Below are 20384 nucleotides of genomic sequence, written 5' to 3'. Positions count from 1 at the left end.
TACAGTATCCATTTCTTCCTGATCTTGCTTTTCCTTGCTTTTTCCCCCCGCCTTCATATTTGTGTGATAAAGATTTCTTATTTATTTTTCCCTTCAGAATCTTCAGAAGACGTGTGACACCTGTATAGATGAAGAAGAGAATATTTGTAGTCCTTATTCTCCGCTTCTAGGCTCCGCCCCCTACAATTTATAGGGGGTGATTGACGACGACATCCATCCCACACAAAACAAAAGACTTCCAGCCCACTATATAGATTCTGGAATTTGACTGGAAATTTCAGATTTTCCCCGTTTTCCCTATTTTTGAGACTTTTTATTTTCTTAAATGTTTCAAAAACCAAAAAAAAAGGCTTCAAAATTTTTATGTCAAACATTTTACTAGCTTCTGGCTTTTGAGATTCAAACTTCTCTATATGAAGAACTTCTAGAATCTATGCTAGGCATTTTAACGTTCTTTATCTAACGAACCATGAGAGCTAGTTAAGAATCGGCAACTAGAAAATTGCTCAGCTTAAAATTTTGCACATTTTGTTTCCTGACAAAATTTTAGTAGCTTCTCTAGTTGTTGAGATATGCGCCTTTAAAGTTGACCTATCCTGCGTCCTCGCGCAGTGTGGGTGTCAGCTAACTTTAAAGGCGCATATCTCAAAAACTACAATAGTTGCAAAAATTTTGAAAATATGAAAGTGTTGGAAATTTTATGCTGAGCAACTTTGTAGTATGTCAAATTTTGTTGGCTAACTTGGTTTTTAAGATATGCGCCTTTAAAGTTGGCCTAGCGGCGAGAGATGCAAAGAATTTTTCGTTCGCCTCGATTTTTGAGCACATTTTTAAAAGTGTTCAATCTCCTGAGCCAGAATGACTAGCAAAAAATTTTCAACTAATAAAATGTGTAAAATTAGAAGCTCTACATTTTTGTAAATAATCAACTTTCTCTAGCTTTTCTAGTTTTTGAGATATACCTATTTTTCTGTGTGCTCTTTCGAATTTGGTATATCCCCAAAACTAAACTAGCTATTGAAATTCTATAAATTGCAAAATTCGAAATATACTTTGTTTGGCTGCCACTCTCCAGGCCATTGCGAACTTTTGTTCCTAAAACCAAAAGGAGTTTGCTAATCAATTAATCAATTAATTAATTAGCTAATTAGAGTACTCCGGGCTGCTCTGAACTCTCTACACGTCTTTTTATAGTTTAGTTCTGAAAATTCTAGAAATTCTCACCCCTTTTGCCAGATTCTATGCCAGATTCCCACTCAATTAACTAGAAAAAAGATTACTGGAAGTTTTGCAGATTCTAGAACGTTTTGATTTTTAGAATTTTTTGAAATTTGAAGAACTTCTATTGATTCTTAAATAGGATTTTTTTAAATCCTTATAGCAGATTCAGAATTCCCAAAAGTTTTTGCAGGTAATCATGAAGACGTTGGCTTCGCTTCTAGCCATCGTGCTTGTTTCCACGACGTCAGCATCTATCCGTCGATTCATCGTCAAAAATGACGTCTTCATGGGAACACGTGCCCCCGAATTTTGTATGGACTATTTTGAGAGCTCTTCTGGTGAGTTGCTCCGGAAAATGAGGGATAACTCAAAAGCCAAAAACGCTTTAAAAAGTTGCCAACTAGAACAATGTAGATCTTGAAATTTTACACATTTTTCTAGTTGAAAACTTTATTCTAGTTTTTCTAGTTTTCAAGATATGACGCTTTGAAGCGGCGATTAGTCTGCTAGATATTTAGCAGACCAACGAGAGACGCGGAGAGTTAGAGCGTCTTCGAACTTTAGCAGACCAATTATTTTTCAAAACGTTATATCTCGAAAACTAAAAACGCTAGAAAAAAGTTTTCAACTATGAAAATGTGTAAAATTTTAAGTTCTATATTTTTGTAGTTAACACCTTTTTGTTAGCTTTTTTAGTATTTGAGATATAGCAAAAAATCTTGGGCTTAACATTTTATACATTTTATTAGTTGGAAACTTTTTTCTAGCGTTTCTAGTTCTCGAGATACAACGCTTTGAAGCGGCGATTGGTCTGCTAATTATTTAGCAGACCACTTTGAGAGACGCAGGTAGTTAGAGAGCGCATTCGAACATTAGCAGACCAATTCTTTTTCAAAACGTTATATCTCGAAAACCAAACAAGTTAGAAAAAAGTTTTTAACTAGCACAATGTGTAAAATTTTAAGATTACATTTTTGTAGTTGACAATTGTAAGCTAGCTCTGATGGTTTGTGAGATATGACGTCTTGAAGCTTTTCTAGTGAGTTGCTTCGGAAAATGGGGTATATCTCGAGAACCAAAAACGCTACGGAAAAGTTTCCAATTAGAGATATATGACAGCTACACATTTTAGTAGTTGTCAACTTTTTTCTAGCTTTTTTAGTTTTTGAGATACAACGCTTTGAATCGGCAATTGGTCTGCTAAATATTTAGCAGACCACTTTTGAGAGACGTAGGTAGTTTTTTAGTTTTTGAGATATAGCGTTTTGAAAACTGTTCTGGTGAGTTGTTCCCAAAAATAGGTATTATCTCGCTAGGCAAAAATGCCGAAAGAAAGTTTTCAACTAGTAAAATGCGTAAAATTTTAAGATCTACATTTTGCTAACTGAAATCAATTTTCTAGCTTTTTTAGTTTTTGAGATACAACACTTCAAATCGGCGAGTGGTCTGCTAAATATTTAGCAGACCACTTTTGAGAGACGCAGAGAGTTAGAGAGCGCATTCAAACATTAGCAGGCCCATTTGGACGTGCTATCTTAAAACGCTTATATCTCCTAAACCATAATAGCTATCAAACAATTATCAACTAAAAAAAAGTGTAAAATTTTAAGATCTACATTTGTGTAATTACTTTATTTTCTCTAGCTTATCTGGATGTTGAGATATGACGTTTCGAAGATGACCAAAACCCTAAAAATCCTTTTTCTAACATCTTTAAGGTATTACTCAGCTTATTTGTGATGTCCTATACTGTTTTCAAGTGGAAGTCAGTCAGAAAAGTTCAAAACGAATTTCGACTACAATTTTAAGATAAATGTGATATCAGAAGAATCAAGAATTCAACAGAATATTAGTCATAAAAACAATAATTTCAGCCAAACTAAAAACTGAAAATATCGATCGAGAAGTGCTGGAAAACGCAATCGATGGGAAGGAAAATTTTCTTCAACAAGAGGAATATTTTGTAAGGATTTTAAAAAATTTGAAAAAATTTGAAATACATTTTTTTTTTCAAAAAATCAAAAATTTTAATTTTTTAATATTTTCAGCGCCTCCAGAATTCCATCCAAAACCTCGCCGAGAGCCAGAATCCAGAGCACATTTGCGATGCTGCTGAATTCGCACCAACCATCCTTTCAGCAGACTACCAGTACACATGCCTAGAGGTAATTAGCCCCCAATTAGCACTAATTAAGCTTAATTTTCTAAAGATTTGCCAAAGCTGCATGCCAGGAAGCACACCAATCTGCTATCAACGATCTCCAAGATATCCGTAAGTGGTGGCGGCTAGCTCGAAATTTGAATTTTGGAAAAAAATTCAAAAAAAAAATTGTTTGAAAAATTTTTTTGAACATTTTTTAAAACTTTCAGAGGACTCGCCCAAGTTTGCCTGTGCACCTATGATCTTCAGAAGCCAGTGGAGAACGCCGCATTCTCAATTCGCCACGAGAAACGAGTTTTTAGCCGGAAAATTCGACGAACCTAAAATTTCCAGCAATTTCGATATTCGAATTTTTGCAATTTAAAATCAATAAAGTGCATATTTGTTAACTTTTTCTGTTCAAATCTCTCACACAAAGTCCCAAATCTCTTGCTCAAACAAAGTTTTTAAAGATTTTTAACCCTTGTTCGAGCCTATTTTTTCAGATTTCTGTCCATAACTTTTTTCAGAGAAGAGATCTCGCTCTGAAATTTGGTCCATTCGTTTTAAAATTGAATTTAGAACATTTTCATGACAAAAAAACAAAAAAAAATTTTCAAGATTAAGGCATTTTTCAAAAATCTCAAAAAAAAATTTTTTTGATTTTTCGTTATGAAAATGATTTAAATTCAATATAAAAACGAATGGACCAAATTTCAAGAGAGATATCTTTTTTCTGAGAGAAGTTATGGACAGAAATTTGAAAAATCAACATTTTTTCGAATTTTTAATATTATTGTTTTTAAGCCCAAACCTCTGTTGCCAACTTTCAACTCAATTTCAAAAAAATTTTGAAAATTATAAAAAATGTTATTATACAAAGTAAATAAATAAATTAAGAGGTATCAAAGCATGATAATAAATTAATTAACATTTGAGCATGATTATAAATTCGAAATTCGAAAAATTAAGAAAATCAAAATTTAAAATTTCGAATCCAACAGATCTTCATCGATTTCATCGATATCGCGAACTTCTATGTTCTGGAAAACCACTAATTAATTAATCAACTAATCAACTTCTCAATTACCTTTGACACGTGGCACTCGTTGACGATGAAGTTGCGGCTACCGGCGTAGAGCATTTGGAGTTCTGGGCTGCTTCCTGGAATATAATTTTTTTCAAAATTTAAAATTTTTAAATTTCCCGCCTACCATTCGGGCAGTAATAAATGAGAAGCATTGGGAACGAGACGCGCTCATCTGAGTGTTTTTTGCTCCAACTGAGCAATACGAAACGTGGCTGTTGAGATGGAAGCTCTTCTTTGAATTCGTCAATTGAGCAATCGTTCAGAAGTTGCTCCGATTGGAGCTCGTGCGATTCACGATCGATTTTCACTGAAAAAAATCGAGGTTTAGTATAAATTAAAATTTTTTAAAAAAATCCTGAAAACTCTGAAAATCCAAAATCCTTAAAATTGTCACGAATTTTTGAATTTTTGATGTTTTTAAAATTATCAAGATTTTCTGAAATCCAATAAATTCTAAAAATCTTTAAAAATTTTTTGTTTTCATGATTTTTGGAATTTTAGAATATTCAGAATTTCAAAAACTTTTCAGGATTTGAATTTTTTGGATTTTTTGTTACATTTCAAACAAACTTGGATTTTCAGAATTTTTAGGATTTTTCATGATTTTTAGAATTTTTTGGATTTTCAGGATTTTATCATTTACAATATTTTAAGGAAATTTTCAAAAATTTCTGGATTTTCTGATATTTTTTGAGTTTTCAAGATTTCTTTAAATTTAAGATTTTTGAAGATTTCTGTTTTTTTTTATTTTTGGATTCTAGATTTTCTAATTGTAAGATTTTAGGATTGTTTGGTTCAGTTTAATTTTTAATACAGCGCTGTTTCTCTGCGTCTCTCTCTCTACCCAATGGGTCTGCTAAATATTTAGCAGACCCAAATACTCACAAATCAACGCATTCATCGTGGTGGATTTCGAGAATCGAAACTTCTTCAGCTCCTCCTTAACACCGTCTGGAATGTAGCAAATCGTCAGAGCCGACGTCATACTTTTCTCTGTAATTAGGGGGATAATTAGGGGTAATTAGAGCCGCTAGAGGTCAGAATAAGGATAATAAATGTCAAAAATATAAATAACCGTTTTGAAAAACGGAAATTGGTGTAAAAATAATGAAAAAAGTGCAAAAAAAGTTTTTTTTTAATTTTACATAGTAAAAAATAGTGAAAAAAAAGGCTAATTTTCTGAAAGAATGCAAGATGAAAAAGTGCGAAAAATAGATTTGAAAAATTACGATTTTCAGGTAATTATAGAGACTAATTAGATCCAATTAACTAATCAAAACGAAAAGTACAACAATTCGGTGCCATATGATTCTTCGTGCTGGCCACCGGTGTCAGCAGATTCGTCTGACCCATTCGTCGCATCGATTGATTGAAGGTGACAATGCCCGAGTGCATAATTATGTCGTGATTAGCGCCAATTAACGCGAATTCTCGGGTTTCTGCTGGAGATGGGAATTGCATTGGTTGAGGGTGCCAGCTAAAACCAAACTTTGAAAAAATTCCAAAAAATCCCCCCCCCCCCCTGCCCCTCTTTTTTCTAAATAATTTAATAATTAAATTTGATAATTAACTCACACCAACTCCTGAAAATCCTCCAAATCAATATTCCGATCGATTTCCGCCACAAAAATCGATAATCGCTTCACAACGCTATTCCGATTGGGGACACGAGCCACAAGCTGATCCATATGGCTAATATCGTAGTATTTGGATTCTAGAATCTTAATTAGTCTCTAATTAGACGCTTGTTAACCCACGTAGCTGATTAACGGCTGCTAAAATCGATTGTCTCAGTTCCCATCGATCAAAATCGTCTAATTTCGGAACCTTTTTATTTTTCCTCATCGTTATTCGAAGCCGAACTTTTGCTGGTTTTGGTTTTCCATTTCTATAAGGAAATCTGTTTGTCCGGATGTCCCCCAAAAACATCAAAATTACCCATTCACAAAACAGTTCTCTATTTTGCAGTGCATACTTAAAAATTTGAACACCGCGCACGTCTTCAGGTCAGTAGCCGACGACGTTGGCACATTCTGGTCCGTTCGTTTTTGGAATTCGGTCTCCAGATGACGTGTCAGATGACGTACGAATTCACGATAGTGCAATTGGGTCGCGTCGTATTTGTCGGAGATGCACGGGCGGGGAACCTGGAATTGGGTCTGCTAATTATTTAGCAGACTACAAACTACAAAAAATTGCGATAAAAATGAGCCATTTTGCACTTTTCTACGTTGATTTTTAGCAAAGTTAGGGCGAAAACAAGAATTTGGGTCTGCTAGCTATTTAGCACACCAACGAGAGACCCAGAGAAGCAGAGTCCTTTCAAACATTAGCAGACCAATGCGAGACGCAGGCGAAGAGAGTCTGCTAGTGTTTACGCAAGCGATAAACATTAGCAGACCCACCAGAGACGCAGACAGTTAGAGCGCTTTCAAACATTAGCAGACCAATGCGCGCTCCCTCTTTTTCTCTGCGTCTCCCGTTGACCCTGCTAATTATTTAGCAGACCCATGAGGGACGCAGAGAGTCAGAGCGTTTTCAAACATTAGCAGACCCACACCCACGCAGACGCGCGCCGTTCATATTTCAAAAGGTCATATCACAGAAACCATGCTAGCTAGCGAAAAATTTTCAACTCGGAAAAAGGGTAAAATTTTACGCTCTACATTTTGGTAGTTAACACATTTTTTCTAGTTTCACTAGTTTTTGAGATATGCACTCAAACTCACACTATGTTCATTTTTCAGTCTTCCAAGTGAGACCAATCGAATCTTTGTCGAATTCCGAACGGCAGCAATCTGATGAAACTCGAAATTTGGCATCGAACAGTTCGCATTGCCACGTGGCAACAGCCATTGAGGTGCGTCTCGATGAAGCTCCGCGCCCTCGCGAGGCCTCCACCATCGGCCCACTGTTGGAATCGTTTTCCACTCCCACATTTGATATTCATCACTAATTAGGTCATCCTGCGGATCGTATTCGATGAGTACTGAACTACCGTAATCCCCGGGTTGCAGTTCTCCGGTGAGCAATATCAACCCTTCGCGGATTAGGACGAGTTTCGTTTTTCGCCAGTCGAATCTGCAAAAACCACAGTAATCCATATTAATTGAACTTCAAAAATTGATCCAAAAACTACAGTAATCCTCATTATTTCAATTTTAACACAGATCACTCCAAAAAGTACAGTAATTTATTTTTTTCCAATTTTAAAAGTTACTCTAAAACTACAGTAATCCTTATCATTTTGATTTTTAATAAAGGAATCCGAAAACTACAGTAATCCACTTTTTTTAATTGGAAAACAATGAATCCGAACACTACAGTAGTCCTGCTTCATTTCAATTCAAACATACGGAATCCGGAAGCTACAGTAATCCATATTATTCAAATTAAACAAAAAAACTAAAAATTACAGTAATCCTGATTTTTCGAATAGGAAAATTATGAATCCATAACTACAGTAATCCATGTTCCCATTTTTCCAAAAAACGCTCAAAAACACTGAAAAAGTATATTGTCAAAAAGTTTTCAAATTATTTTTTAGTGTTTTTGACAAATTTTCTAAAAAATGAAAAAAAATTTCGAAAATTTTTTTGTCTGGAATTTTCAGATTTTTCTGAAAATTCTGTATTCAGCTTTAAAACATTCTAGAATAGCCTAAGAATGATTCTCAGAAAATGTAAAAAAAATTGGAACCGAGTGGAATCGAACCCGGGTCGTCAGATTGCTAATGAAAATCCAACTGAGCCGTTTGGTCATTTTTCAAAGTCAAAATTTTTGATTTTTGAGAGGTTTCAGGGGGTTTTCAAGTGTTCTAGAGTTGATTTTTAGGCAATTTTCACTCCAAAATGCTCGATCCACTCACTTCGGAAACACCACTGGCGGTCTGGGAGGTACAACTGGTTCCTCAAATTCTGTTGAATGCATCATATCAATAATTTTAAACTCTTCGGTTTTTAAATTCATCGCTGTCAGTCGTGCCATCGTATCCGGTGTCTGACTCCATCCACCGTACATTATCATAAAATTATTTGTTATAATTGCCGAGTGACCAGCCATCGGCGTCTGATGGTTTGATGCGGATTCTGCGCCACGACGCCACGTGGAACTGGCGACGTCGAAGAAATGGAGTTCCGAGAAGAAGACGTCACGACCATCGTGACGATACGCACGACCTCCATACAGTACCAATTGATCCTGGAATTCAAAATTTGGATATTTTTAATCTCAGCCGTGTTTCAGTCAAAAAATCGTTGAAAATCAGTAAACTAAGCAGAAAATGACCGCGATTAGTCTTTTCATTGTTTGTGCTAGAGAGTTAGAGACGCAGAGGAAAAGAAAAGGAAGCGTTCGAAAACAAACAAAACATGATCAAAAACCAATCGGAAGTGACTAATCAGAAGAAAAATCGATTTTTGGTCAGCTAAATATTTAGCAGACCCATTTTTTCAATTTCCCACCTAATTAAGGCCTAATTAAATTCCAAAAAAACTACAAATTTTCACTGGAAACAACAACAAAACGAAAATCACTATTTAGCAGACCAATTTCCGCTGGATAGGCCAACTTTAAAGGCGCATATCTCAAAAACTAGTGAAACTAGAAAAATTTGGTTAACTACAAAAATGTGTAGCTTGAAATTTCACACATTTTACTTGTAGAAAATTTTTCGCTAGGCTATTATGGTTCGGGAGATACAGCGTTTTGAAATATGCGCACATTGGTCTGCTAATGTTGGAAAGAGCTCTGCCTCCCTGTGTCTCTCGTTGGTGTGATAAAAATTTAGCAGGCCAACGAGAGACGCAGAGAAGCGAGAGAATTTGTCTGCTAATTAATTCGCAGGTCTGTTAAGCTACAGGCTGTTAGAAGCCAAAAATTTGTCAATTTGAAAGTGAAAATTGACTAAAAATCAAGCAAAACCGGCAAATACTCATTAGCTTGATGATCTTTTGCTAAATGCTCATTTGCTAAACTCGCTCATTTGCTAAAATAGTCTCTTTTGCTAAATTTCATTTGCTAAATTTTTATCATTTGCTAAAAATGAAAAAGTGAAAATTTTGCTGTTATTTTCTAATTTCAGTACTTTTGGATCCATTCTTTACAGAATATTCCGGTTTTTGCTTTAAATTTTAGGCTTAGGCTTAAACACCTGTTTTCCGGTAAGTAGTTTCAGCCTAAGCCTTCAATTTGAACAAGTCCCCTATTTAGCAAATGATCAAAATTTAGCAAGTGGGACTATTTTAGCAAATGAGCGAGTTTGGCAAATGAGCATATTTAGCAAGTGAGCATTTAGCAAAAGATCATCAAGCTAATGAGCATTTGCCAGCAAAACTTTTGAAACTTAAAACAGGAATTTCCGAATTTTCGAAAACTTTTCTTATTGTCGGATTAAAAAAAGTGACACCTGAAAATCTCGGAGACGGCGCTCGTGTCGATTTACGAGGGGGCGGAGCGAAAACGGATACTGTAGATAACAAATTTATTTATGTGAATTTAGTGGGATTTTCTGAACAAAATTTTGAATTCTTGGTATAAAAATGATCGCTAGCATCTCTAGAACCTATTTTTCAGCAAAAAACTAAAATCAAACGCAAAAGTAGCTCGAACGAGCCGAAATTCTGAAATATTACGTTTTTGCCGCACTTTTTCGTAGATCAAAAAAAGCAAAAGTTTTCAAATTCTCAGGTGTCACTTTTTTTAATTCGACAATATAAAAATTCTTATATGGTTTTGAAGCCCATAAAATTTCCTACAATTCGGTATAAACTTCATTTTTCTAGCTTGACGTTGAAAAAAGTTATGCGCCTTTAAACTTCCAGAAAGTGGGGGACGATGCACCATGTCGCATGTGTTTGAAGACGCATAACATTTTTCAAAAATTTGCCAGAGAAATACAATTTTTACCATATTGTAGCTCTTCAAATTTCCTACAATTTGGTATAAACTTCAAAAAAAGTTATGCGCTTTTAAGTGCTCCTAAAACTGCTCAACCGATTTTTGCCAATTCTTTTTGGTCTGCTAAATATTTTTCTTGAATTTTAGGGCTAATTAACCACTTACACCCCATGTAACAAAAGACGCTTGACACTTTGGCGATGGATATGGTGCTCCTCGAATCACAACCCTGCTCCATCTCATCGTTCCCGTCTCCAGACGCCATAAATCATTAAACGTGGCTCTCGGACCCCCATCCATTTGTTCCAGCGTCTCTCCTCCGAACATATAAACACACTGATCCTCGGGAAAATAGGTCATCGACACGTTCTGTCGATCACACATCATTTTCTCATCATCGTCAACGTCTTCTGGTGGAGCACCACGATCGAATTGATAGAATGGTCGTTGTGGAAATTCGTCGTCGAGGTGACGAAGTTGAATATCGATTAGTTCTGATAGTTCTGGACAGGCGGTTTTGAGGGTTTCTAGGTCGGGAAGTCTGAAAAAATGACTAAACTGTTCCGTTTTTCAGTTTTTTCAGCTTGAAAATTCAAAAATATCGAATTCTCTTTTCAAAATCCTTCAAAATGAGACTAATTTCATATTTCTAAGTTCATTTTGAAGAAAGTTATTGTCGAATTAAAAAAAGTGGGACCTGAGAATTTGAAAGGCGTAGATTTTTTTGATCTACGAAAAAATGCGGCAAAAACGTAATATTTCAGACTTTTGCCTCGTTCGAGCTACTTTCGCAATTAAGTTCGGTTTTTCGATGAAATACAGATTCTAGAGATACTAGCGATCATTTTCATAGAAAGAAATCTAAATTCTGTCCAGAAAACCCCCCACCGAATTCACAGAAATAAGTTTCGTTTACTACAGTAGTGATTTTGGAGAGAGGTCTCGTAAATTGACCCGAACGCCGCCCGCGAAATTTTCCAGGTCCCACTGTCCTTAATTCGACAATATGATGAAAACAAAAAAAGCGTTGGTCTGCTAATTATTTACGCCCTCTCGTTTCTCTGCGTCTCTTTGGGTCTGCTAAATAAATAGCAGACCCACGCTCTCGTTTACTTTGAGTAAAACATTAGCAGACCCACGAGAGACGCAGAGAGTCAGAACGCATTCAACATTAGCAGACCATAGGCCTGCTAAATAGATAGCAGACTCACACTCTCTCTTTCTTTCTCCGCGTCTCTTTGGGTCTGCTAAATAGCAGGCCAACGCGGCGACATTAGCAGACCCATGAGAGGCGCAGAGAAACAAGAGAGCGTTGGCCTGCTAAATCTTTAGCAGGCCAACTTTCTCTGCGTCTCTCAACAGCGCGCGCAAACATTAGCAGGCCAATGGGTACCCTTCCTTAAAACGCTCATATCTCAAAAACTAGAATCGCTGGAAAAAAAGGTCAACTACAAAATTGCACAGCATAAAATTTTGCACATTTTTGTTATTAACAACTTTTTGATAGGTACCGTAGTTTTCGAGTTATGCGCTTTTATAGTTGACGCTTGCTTTGGTACCTAAAGGAAGGGTGCGCTAACTTTAAAGGGTCATAACTAAAAACCTACTGTAGCTATCAAGAAGTTGTAAACTACAAAAGTGTGAAAATTTTTCTGCTGAGCAATTTTGTAGTTGGCTAATTTTTTTCAGCGATTTCAGTTTTTCAGATATCAGCGTTTTGAGATCTTTTGGCTTATTTTCATCGGAATATTTTGTAAGAATGTTTAAAATAATCCGAAATTTCAGAATCTTTTTTTCAAATCTTTGTAACTCTGATTACCTCAAAAATCTCAACATATTCAAAAGTGCTGGTTCGGGCATCCTGAGCACATACTTCTCGTAGTCGAACGTTCGAATGGCATCTGCAACGAAAAATCCGATTTTTAAAATTCATTGGAGCGCATTTTCTATCTGGGAAATTTCAAATTTCAAACACATTATAAATTTGTCAATTTTCAGCCATTTCCTGTTCTGAAAACGGAAATAAATACCTAAAAATTTCCGTTTTTCGTCCAATTTTCCTTCTATAACCCTAATCTGATGTGTACTTTGGCTAGAGGAGGGGGGAATACTGATAACAGCAGGCCTAAAACGGCCAGTTTGAAGACAGAAAATCAGAATTTTTGTCTTTTTTTGTGGTGATTGGTGATAACGATTATGCATGTATTGTACGTATTGGAGGACAAACACGCGCTCCGTTATAGGCTAGGTGCCGGTTTGATTGATTTCCCCTTTTCTTGCTCTTTCCGAATTTTAGGATTTTCAGGGAAACAAAACTTTTTGAACTAGAATTTTTTAAAGTTCTGTCTTATGTCTTTATTCTGTTAGGTCAAAAGATTCCAAAAATTCAAAAAAAATTTTTTTTGAATATTTGGATTTTTCAGGATCCTCAATTTTTATTCAGAATGAAATAATCGAAAATTCTAAAATTCTGATCTTAGGCTATAACTTGATTAGGATAGCTTAAAATCCGAATCTCAAATTCCGATTTCTCCTTAAAATTTTTTTTTTCAAATTTCTGCAAATTCCAAAACTACAGTAACCTCTCTAGAACTGCAATTCTAATTTTCCTTTTTTGTCTATTTTTGATGCAATAGACGGCTTAAAAGTACGCGTGATACATGTACCTATCAGGTGGTGCTCGATAAGCTTCTTCTTCAGTTTTCCAAAAAAAAAATTTTTTGATTTCAAAAAATTTTTTGGATCATAATTCCCATATTTTTGATCCTACAGTACTCATTTTTGTACCAATAGATAGGAAATTTTGTAGAGAACATTCTGGACAAGAAACTCTAAAATATCTAGTCAATTTCTAGCAAAAAATGAAGCTATGATCCTTTAAAACCCCTTCCAAAGCTTCATAATTTCCCAAAACTTCAAAATTGTCAAAAGTTTCGATTTTTCAGCTTGACGTAAATGTCATCAGCCTATCAAACACTTGAGCACGACGTGCCGCAGTCTTATCGGTAAGAAACTACAAATCGAAATGGTCTGCTAGATATTTAGCAGACCCGAACTAGATGTATCCTCTTCCCTTCGAGTTCTGGGTGCCTCCTGAGCAGCCAACTTTAAAGGCGCATAACTCCAAAACTACAGTACCTATCAAAAAGTTGTCAACTACAAAAATGTGCAAAAAAAATTTTATGCTGAGCAATTTTGTAGTTGACCTTTTTTCCAGCGATTCTAGTTTTTGAAATATGCACCTTTAAAGTCAGCGTTCTAAGGTAGCCCACACGCTTCAAGGGGTCTGAGCAGAGAAAGCGTGGGTCTGCTAAATAATTAGCAGACCAATTTCCCCAAAATATGTCGATTTTCAGCGACAAGATCCTCAAGTGGAACGGCTGGGGATACAATGATTCGCAATTCGCCATCAACAAGGATGGTCATGTGACGTTTACCGGAGATAAGTGAGTTAAATTCTTGAGCTGAGTAGTCATGAACTTGAATTCTAGACTTCCAGGCTTCTGAACTGCTTTTTTGGATTGATCCTAGATCCTAGTTTCTAGAACCTAGATCCTAGATCCTCTTAAATCCTCGATTCTAGGTCCTCTAGATCCTAGATCCTCCACAATTTGAATTCTAGAACCCCAATTTTTAAATTTCAAGACACTCCAATCATCCCAAAAACTTTCAGATACGACATCTCCGGCAAAGTGATGCCCCACTTCCGTCCATGGTTCGAGAACTATCTCGGAATCGACCTCAACTACGTCAGCCCAGCTCAGAAGCTCTCCGACGTCGTCATCGACGCACCAGTGGAGAACGAGGATCTTATCGATTTCCTCAAAGAGAACAATATCTCCTTCTCAAACTCGGCTCGCATCCGTTTGATGCGCGCTCATGGCCACACTGTTCACGATATGGTCAACTTGAGAGAGGGAAAGATTCCACGTCTTCCAGACGTCGTCGTTTGGCCAAAGACCGAACAAGAGATCGTCAAGATTATTGAGGGGGCAATGAGCCATAATTGTGCGATTATTCCAATTGGAGGTGGTACGTCGGTGACGAACGCTTTGGACACCCCAGTCACCGAGAAACGAATGGTTATCTCGTTGGATATGGCGCTGTTGGATAAGATTCTCTGGATTGATCGCGAGAATTTGACATGCAGAGCTCAGGCTGGAATCGTTGGACAATCATTGGAGAGGCAGCTCAACAAGAAGGGTTTTACTTGTGGTCATGAACCGGATTCTATCGAATTCTCGACACTTGGAGGATGGGTGTCGACTAGAGCCAGTGGAATGAAGAAGAATAAGTGAGTTCTAGAAGCTAGATGCTAGATCCTAGATCTAGGTCCTTATAGATCCTTCTAGATCCTTCTAGATCCCTATAGGTCGCTCTAGATCAGTTTACTTCCTTGCAAGTCTTTGTAGGTCCTTTTAGAATCTTCTAGATCTTTCTAGTTTCTTCTAGATACTTCTAGATTCTAGATCCTCTAGATCCCTACAGATCCTAGATCCTTCTAGGTTTCTTTTAGATCTGATTACATCTTTCCAAGCCTTTGTAGGTCCTTTTAGAACCTTCAAGATTCTTATAGATCCTAGATCCTACATCCTAGAATCGCAAAATTTCCTTTTCCCTAGTATAAAAATCAAAATCTCAGAATCTATCATAACTTACAATATAATGATCCTAGAACATTGATTTTTGCACCGATCGATAGGAAATTTTCAAACAAGACATTCCCAAAATTCCTAAATCCTAGAATTTTAGATTTTATGATTCAAAATTAATTTTAAGCCGACTAGAGTAATCTAAAGTTTTGGGATCCTAGAATTTGAATTATAATAGAATCTGGGATTTTAGAGAGGCCAGAAATCCTGTATCCTAGATCCTAGATCCTAGAATATCTAGATATTAGATCCTTATAGATCCTTATAGATCCTATAATCTGATCCTTCAGGTACGGAAACATCGAGGACCTAATCGTCCATCTCAACTTTGTCTGCCCAAAAGGAATCATCCAAAAACAATGCCAAGTACCTCGCATGTCTTGCGGCCCCGACATTCATCAAGTTATCCTCGGATCGGAAGGAACCTTCGGTGTCGTTTCCGAAGTCACCATGAAGATCTTCCCCCTCCCCGAAGTCAAGAGATACGGTAGTTTCGTGTTTCCCAACTTCGAGAGCGGTGTCAACTTTTTCCGTGACGTCGCCAGACTACGCATTCAACCCGCCTCGCTTCGTCTCATGGATAACGATCAATTCGTGATGGGACAGGCGTTGAAGGTGGCTTCTGATTCGTGGTGGGCTAGTTTGAAGAGCTCGGTGAGCAAGATGTACATCACTTCGTGGAAGGGATTCAAGGTTGATGAGATTTGCGCGGCCACATGTGTCTATGAGGGAAGTCGCGAGGAGGTGGATCAACAGGAGGAGAGGCTGAATAAGTTGGCTGCTGAATTTCATGGAGTTGTTGGAGGAGAAGAGAATGGACAGTATGGGTATAGGCTCACTTTTGCTATCGCCTATTTGAGAGTAAGTGTGTTTTTTGAGGTTTCTGGGATCTGAGATCTAGGATCTAGGATCTAGGATCTAGGATCTAGGATCTAGGATCTAGGATCTAGGATCTAGGATCTAAGATCTAAGATCTAAGATCTAGGATCTAGGATCTAGGATCTAAGAACTAAAATCTAGGATTCTATGATTACAAGATTCTGGGATTCTTAACATTTTGGATTTCTGACCTCTAAGATCTCTTATTCATGATTTCTAACTTCCAGGACCTCGGAATGAACCATGGCGTCCTTGGAGAGTCCTTCGAAACCTCCGTCCCATGGGACAAAGTTCTAAGCCTCTGCAGAAACGTCAAGGAGCTCATGAGACGTGAAGCCAAGGCTCAGGGAGTCAAGCATCCAGTGTTGGCGAGTTGTCGAGTGACACAAGTGTACGATGCCGGTGCATGCGTTTACTTTTACTTTGGTTTCAACGCAAGAGGACTGGCAGATGGTATGCATGTCTACGATCGTATTGAGGTTAGTTGGATCGATGTTTTAGCAGACCAAAATTTTCGAAAACGAGCCCCAATTGAGCCCAAAACAGGCTCTGCCATAGTTTCTTTCAAGATCAAGATTTTTGACCAACTAAATTAGATTTGATAGAACTTGACAAGAGCTACAAAATGCAAAAGTTTGGAAAGCTATACCTTGTCTATGAACAAAGTTATAAGCTAGAAACCTGCCTAACTTTGTTCATGGACTAGATATAGTAATCCAAATAGTGTCATTTTGTAGTAGAGTCAATTTTCAAGTTCAAAATGAACCCAAAAACTAGACTCGGATCCGAAAACGTCGGCTTACTGTAGTCGACTTTTCAAACTACCGTAACCACGCTAGTTTTAGTTTAATTTTCCTGAAAGTTATACGAATCGAATTGGGATTCAATGAGCTTTAAGATAGCTATTAAAAAAAATCATATATTTCCAGACAGCTGCTCGCGATGAGATCATCGCCTGCGGCGGATCAATTTCCCATCATCACGGCGTCGGAAAAATCCGAAAACAGTGGATGCTGACGACGAATGGAGCTGTCGGAATTGCTCTTTTGAAGGCAATCAAATCCGAGCTGGATCCGGCCAACATTTTTGCCAACGCTAACTTGATTGATATTATTGGATCGCCGCATTGCAAGTTGTAAGATGCCCACTTTTCTACCGTATCCTTATTTTTTGATTGTTAATAAATATTAAACTTTATTAAAGGCATTATTTCTTGTATTTTTCGTATGCTTGTGTTCCTTTGATTGTTAATAAACTTTATAATCCATATAAGCTATCCCTTGCCTCCTTCCAACGTTTGTCATAGCCAAAGAGACAGGTTCTCTCTTACGCAACGCCTTCCAAGGCGAGAAAGAATCAAATGGAAATTCGTTTCGGGAAGAAGAAGAGGAATCAGGAATATCATAAGAAAAACATTTGATAAAACATAAAACACATATGGGGGGAAGGAAGGAAAAGAACAAGCTTAACGACTTCTTTTTTTTTTGGTCTGGTAGAGACCAATGGCTATCCAAGACGAAGCTTCTTAATGAGGCATTATTCAGTGTCGACACATGAAACTTTTGAAATGGATTATTCTGATTTTCTTGGTAGATCAAACAGGTTAGTTCTCTAGCACGCCTATATCTCAAAAACCTAAAAAGTTAGCAAAACTTTGTCAACTATAAAAATGTAAAACTTGCATTTTTGCACATTTTGTTTGTTAACAACTTTTAAGGGTTCGGTTGCAGGAGCGTTGGTCTGCTAAATAGCTAGCAAGCCAACTTTTTCTCTGCGTTTTGTTGGTCTGCTAGCTATTTAGCAGACCCAATTAGCAGAAAAATTGACAAAAATCGGTTAAAAATGAAAATGGAAAATAATTCCTCAGCATGAAAACGAAAATTGACTAAAAATCAATCGAAAAATCGGATTTTTAAGCTAAAATCAGAAATTTTCCAGTTTACAGAAACTTTTCCCACATGAATTCATATGTCGTTTTAAGTCCATAAAATTTCCTACAATTTGGTACAAATTTTATTTTTCTAGAGCATTATTGAAAAAAGTTATGCGCCTTTAAACTTCCAGAAGGTGGGGGACGATGCACCATGTCACATGTGTTTAAAGGCGCATAACATTTTTCAAAAATTGAAAAAAGTTATGCGCCTTTAAAGATGAAAATGATCCTAAAATTGCCATTTTTGGTCTGCTAATTGTTTAGCAGACCCAAAATTACCTCAAACTTCTTTTTCAGAACCTAGAACCCTTCGAAAATGGACCCAAAACAAAATAACCTGGTCGTTCGGCGACCCTTATCACTATCTAACTCCCCGACAGTTCGATGGTGTACGGTAATAATCCCAAAAATAAAAAAAAATCATTTTTTGCAAAAATTTCTAGTCGTACTGTACAAGAGTCGTTTGCCAAATGGGCGATAGCCTTAGAGAATTTGATGGAATTCGAGGAGATTTTAGATGATCAAGAAGCAAATATTCGCGTATTTTTCGCCAAGAAAAATCATTCGTGTTATGAGGTGAGTGATATGATTATATTGCGCATTGATAAGAAGCTAATTGCGCAGGACAGACATCCAGTGAACGAATTTTGGACTTACCAATCCACAATTTTGACTTCTCTTGCGGCTCGATCACTTCCAGTGTACCATTAATCAGTGCTGACATTTCTATGACTGAAAATTTCGTAAATTTTAAAGAATTTCTCGAATTCTAGTCAAATACTTCCATTCCTAGTCAAAAACGTTATTTTTAACCCGAAAACCGCGCAAAATGCGAAAAACCAGTTTGAACCGCTGAAAAATACAAATTTTCGCTTTTTTTGCGACATTTTCCAAAACATGACCAAATGGCTCAGTGAGGTTTTCGCTAGCGATCTGACGACTCGAGTTCGATTCCACTCGGTGGCAAAATTTTTTGATTTTTGTGTAGACCATTTTTAGTCTATTCTAGAATGTTCTAGAGCTCAAATTCCGAAAAATCTGAAATTTTCAGAAAAAAAATTTTTATCAAAAAAACGTTTTTTTTTTTGCTTTTTTCGGAATTCTTAAATTTTGAAATTTTTTTAGGAATTCGATGGGAAAGGAGGTGTGGTTGCTCATTCAATGTATCCACCATTTGGAGTGCTACATTTGGACGGGGATGAGCAATGGTATGCTACAGATGAAAATGAAGAGATGGATCAGAGAGTTATTGATTTGAGAATGGTGAGGAGGGACTACAAAAACTACAAAGGCTAAAAATGTCACTTTTTAGATGAAAAAAATTTTTCTCAAAATTAAATTTTTTTTTTAATTTTTAAAAAATTTCAGGTCCTGATCCATGAAATTGGTCACACTCTAGGACTACGGCACTCCAGAAGAAAAGCTTCCGTTATGAGAAAACACTACGAGTAAGAGTTTTGGGTTACTGTAGAATTTTGGGAATTTTCCAAAAAAAAATTTTTTTTTCCAAAATTTTGAGATTTTTCGTAGAAATCGTAGATTTCGACTTTTTCGGTAAAAAAGAATCCTTTTCTGTGTCACATGACATCGGTATGAGACCGGTTTCTCTGGTTTTTGTAATGATGCAAAAAAAAAAGGGAAATTTAAAAATTGTTCAAAAAAGGTTTTTTTTCAGAAAACCCAAAAACCCCCACAAGATTCGCCTATCAAAGTACGATGTTCGAGCTATTCGGGAGCTGTATGGATCATAGGAAAATTGGGAAAAAAAAAATCAATTTTAGCTTTATAATTTTAAAAAAACAGGTCAAACAAAGAAAAATCCATTTCAAAAAACAATTCCTAACTATAATTTTTCAAATAATTAACACTAAAACAAAAAAAACTGGAATTTCAAGAAAAGAAGTGGCTACTCGTCTGGTGTGATGTTGTCGAAAATCTGGCGGACTTGTTCGTCTTCCTGCAACATCTCATACAGCTTCTGAATCTTCGGCGCTTCTGCTTCTGGACAATCGATAGGATGCACGGCGCGGAACTCAATTTCAGACTGCAAAATCGAAAATCCCGCTTTGCCCAATTGACTTTCCACATTTGACAACGATTTCGAGTCGCAAATCAATTCGAATTTCTTCGTTGAGTCCTCCTCGATGAGTAGAACCTCTTCCACATCGAATTCTAGACCGACTTCTTCCATCTGGAAGAGGAAATTGTTAATTGGTCTGCTAATTAGTAGATTGAGGGTTCAAAATGCTGGAAATTGGTTCATTTTTCATTGAATATGGTTGATTATGAGCCAAGTTACGAGCGGAACAGCCAATTGCTGGGAGCGCATTGGTCTGCTAATTATTTAGCAGGCCAATTTTAGAGACGCAGAGTGTGAGAGCGCATTCAAACATTAGCAGACCCAGGCTCTCTCGCTTCTCTGCGTCTCGTGGGTCTGCTAAATATTTAGCAGGCCAACGCGCTTCACTCAAACATTAGCAGACCCACGAGACGCAAAGAAACGAGAGAAGTGGTCTGCTAAATAATTAGCAGGCCAACGCTTTTTCAAAGATTAGACCCAATGTCTACTTC

At 36.8% G+C, this 20384-nt stretch overlaps 6 protein-coding genes across 6 annotated transcripts in view; 3 read left to right on the top strand and 3 right to left on the bottom strand.

Moving 5' to 3' along the window:
* Positions 1-1417: 1417 nt before the first annotated feature.
* On the top strand, positions 1418-3706 carry Cbr-hpo-38 (the record flags this gene model as incomplete). Its single annotated transcript, XM_045243376.1, has 5 exons — positions 1418-1559; positions 3096-3184; positions 3279-3386; positions 3432-3493; positions 3592-3706. The coding sequence occupies 5 exons, from the start codon at positions 1418-1420 to the stop codon at positions 3704-3706; spliced, it is 516 nt and encodes a 171-aa protein (XP_045095774.1).
* A 638-nt stretch (positions 3707-4344) lies between these two features.
* CBG15718 lies at positions 4345-5436 on the bottom strand (the record flags this gene model as incomplete). The annotated part of the gene is made up of 4 exons (XM_002640785.1): positions 4345-4404; positions 4452-4525; positions 4576-4758; positions 5337-5436. The coding sequence occupies 4 exons, from the start codon at positions 5434-5436 to the stop codon at positions 4345-4347; spliced, it is 417 nt and encodes a 138-aa protein (XP_002640831.1).
* Positions 5437-5720: 284 nt separating this feature from the next.
* On the bottom strand, positions 5721-12209 carry CBG15717 (the record flags this gene model as incomplete). Its single annotated transcript, XM_045243374.1, has 7 exons — positions 5721-5928; positions 6027-6165; positions 6427-6598; positions 7181-7532; positions 8320-8651; positions 10515-10890; positions 12169-12209. The coding sequence occupies 7 exons, from the start codon at positions 12207-12209 to the stop codon at positions 5721-5723; spliced, it is 1620 nt and encodes a 539-aa protein (XP_045095773.1).
* A 1095-nt stretch (positions 12210-13304) lies between these two features.
* On the top strand, positions 13305-17019 carry Cbr-ads-1 (the record flags this gene model as incomplete). The annotated part of the gene is made up of 6 exons (XM_002640783.1): positions 13305-13354; positions 13706-13795; positions 14023-14643; positions 15292-15862; positions 16108-16359; positions 16810-17019. 6 exons carry the CDS (start codon positions 13305-13307, stop codon positions 17017-17019), a joined length of 1794 nt encoding a protein of 597 aa, XP_002640829.1.
* A 414-nt stretch (positions 17020-17433) lies between these two features.
* CBG15715 lies at positions 17434-19564 on the top strand (the record flags this gene model as incomplete). Its single annotated transcript, XM_002640782.1, has 6 exons — positions 17434-17482; positions 18111-18207; positions 18257-18389; positions 18939-19076; positions 19182-19261; positions 19489-19564. The coding sequence occupies 6 exons, from the start codon at positions 17434-17436 to the stop codon at positions 19562-19564; spliced, it is 573 nt and encodes a 190-aa protein (XP_002640828.1).
* A 155-nt stretch (positions 19565-19719) lies between these two features.
* Positions 19720-20384, bottom strand: part of CBG15714 — a gene marked incomplete at both ends in the record, with an annotated part of 2098 nt that continues 1433 nt past the window's right edge. Inside the window, one exon of the mRNA XM_002640781.1 lies at positions 19720-20004. Within this exon, the coding sequence (XP_002640827.1) occupies positions 19720-20004 (285 nt within the window). The remainder of the gene's footprint in view (positions 20005-20384) is intronic.

This window comes from Caenorhabditis briggsae, assembly GCF_000004555.2.
Source record: "Caenorhabditis briggsae complete genome, chrIII, whole genome shotgun sequence".
NCBI lineage: Eukaryota > Metazoa > Nematoda > Chromadorea > Rhabditida > Rhabditidae > Caenorhabditis > Caenorhabditis briggsae.
The sequence above is the reverse complement of the archived record's forward strand: the minus strand, read 5'-3'. Positions and strand labels throughout refer to the sequence as shown.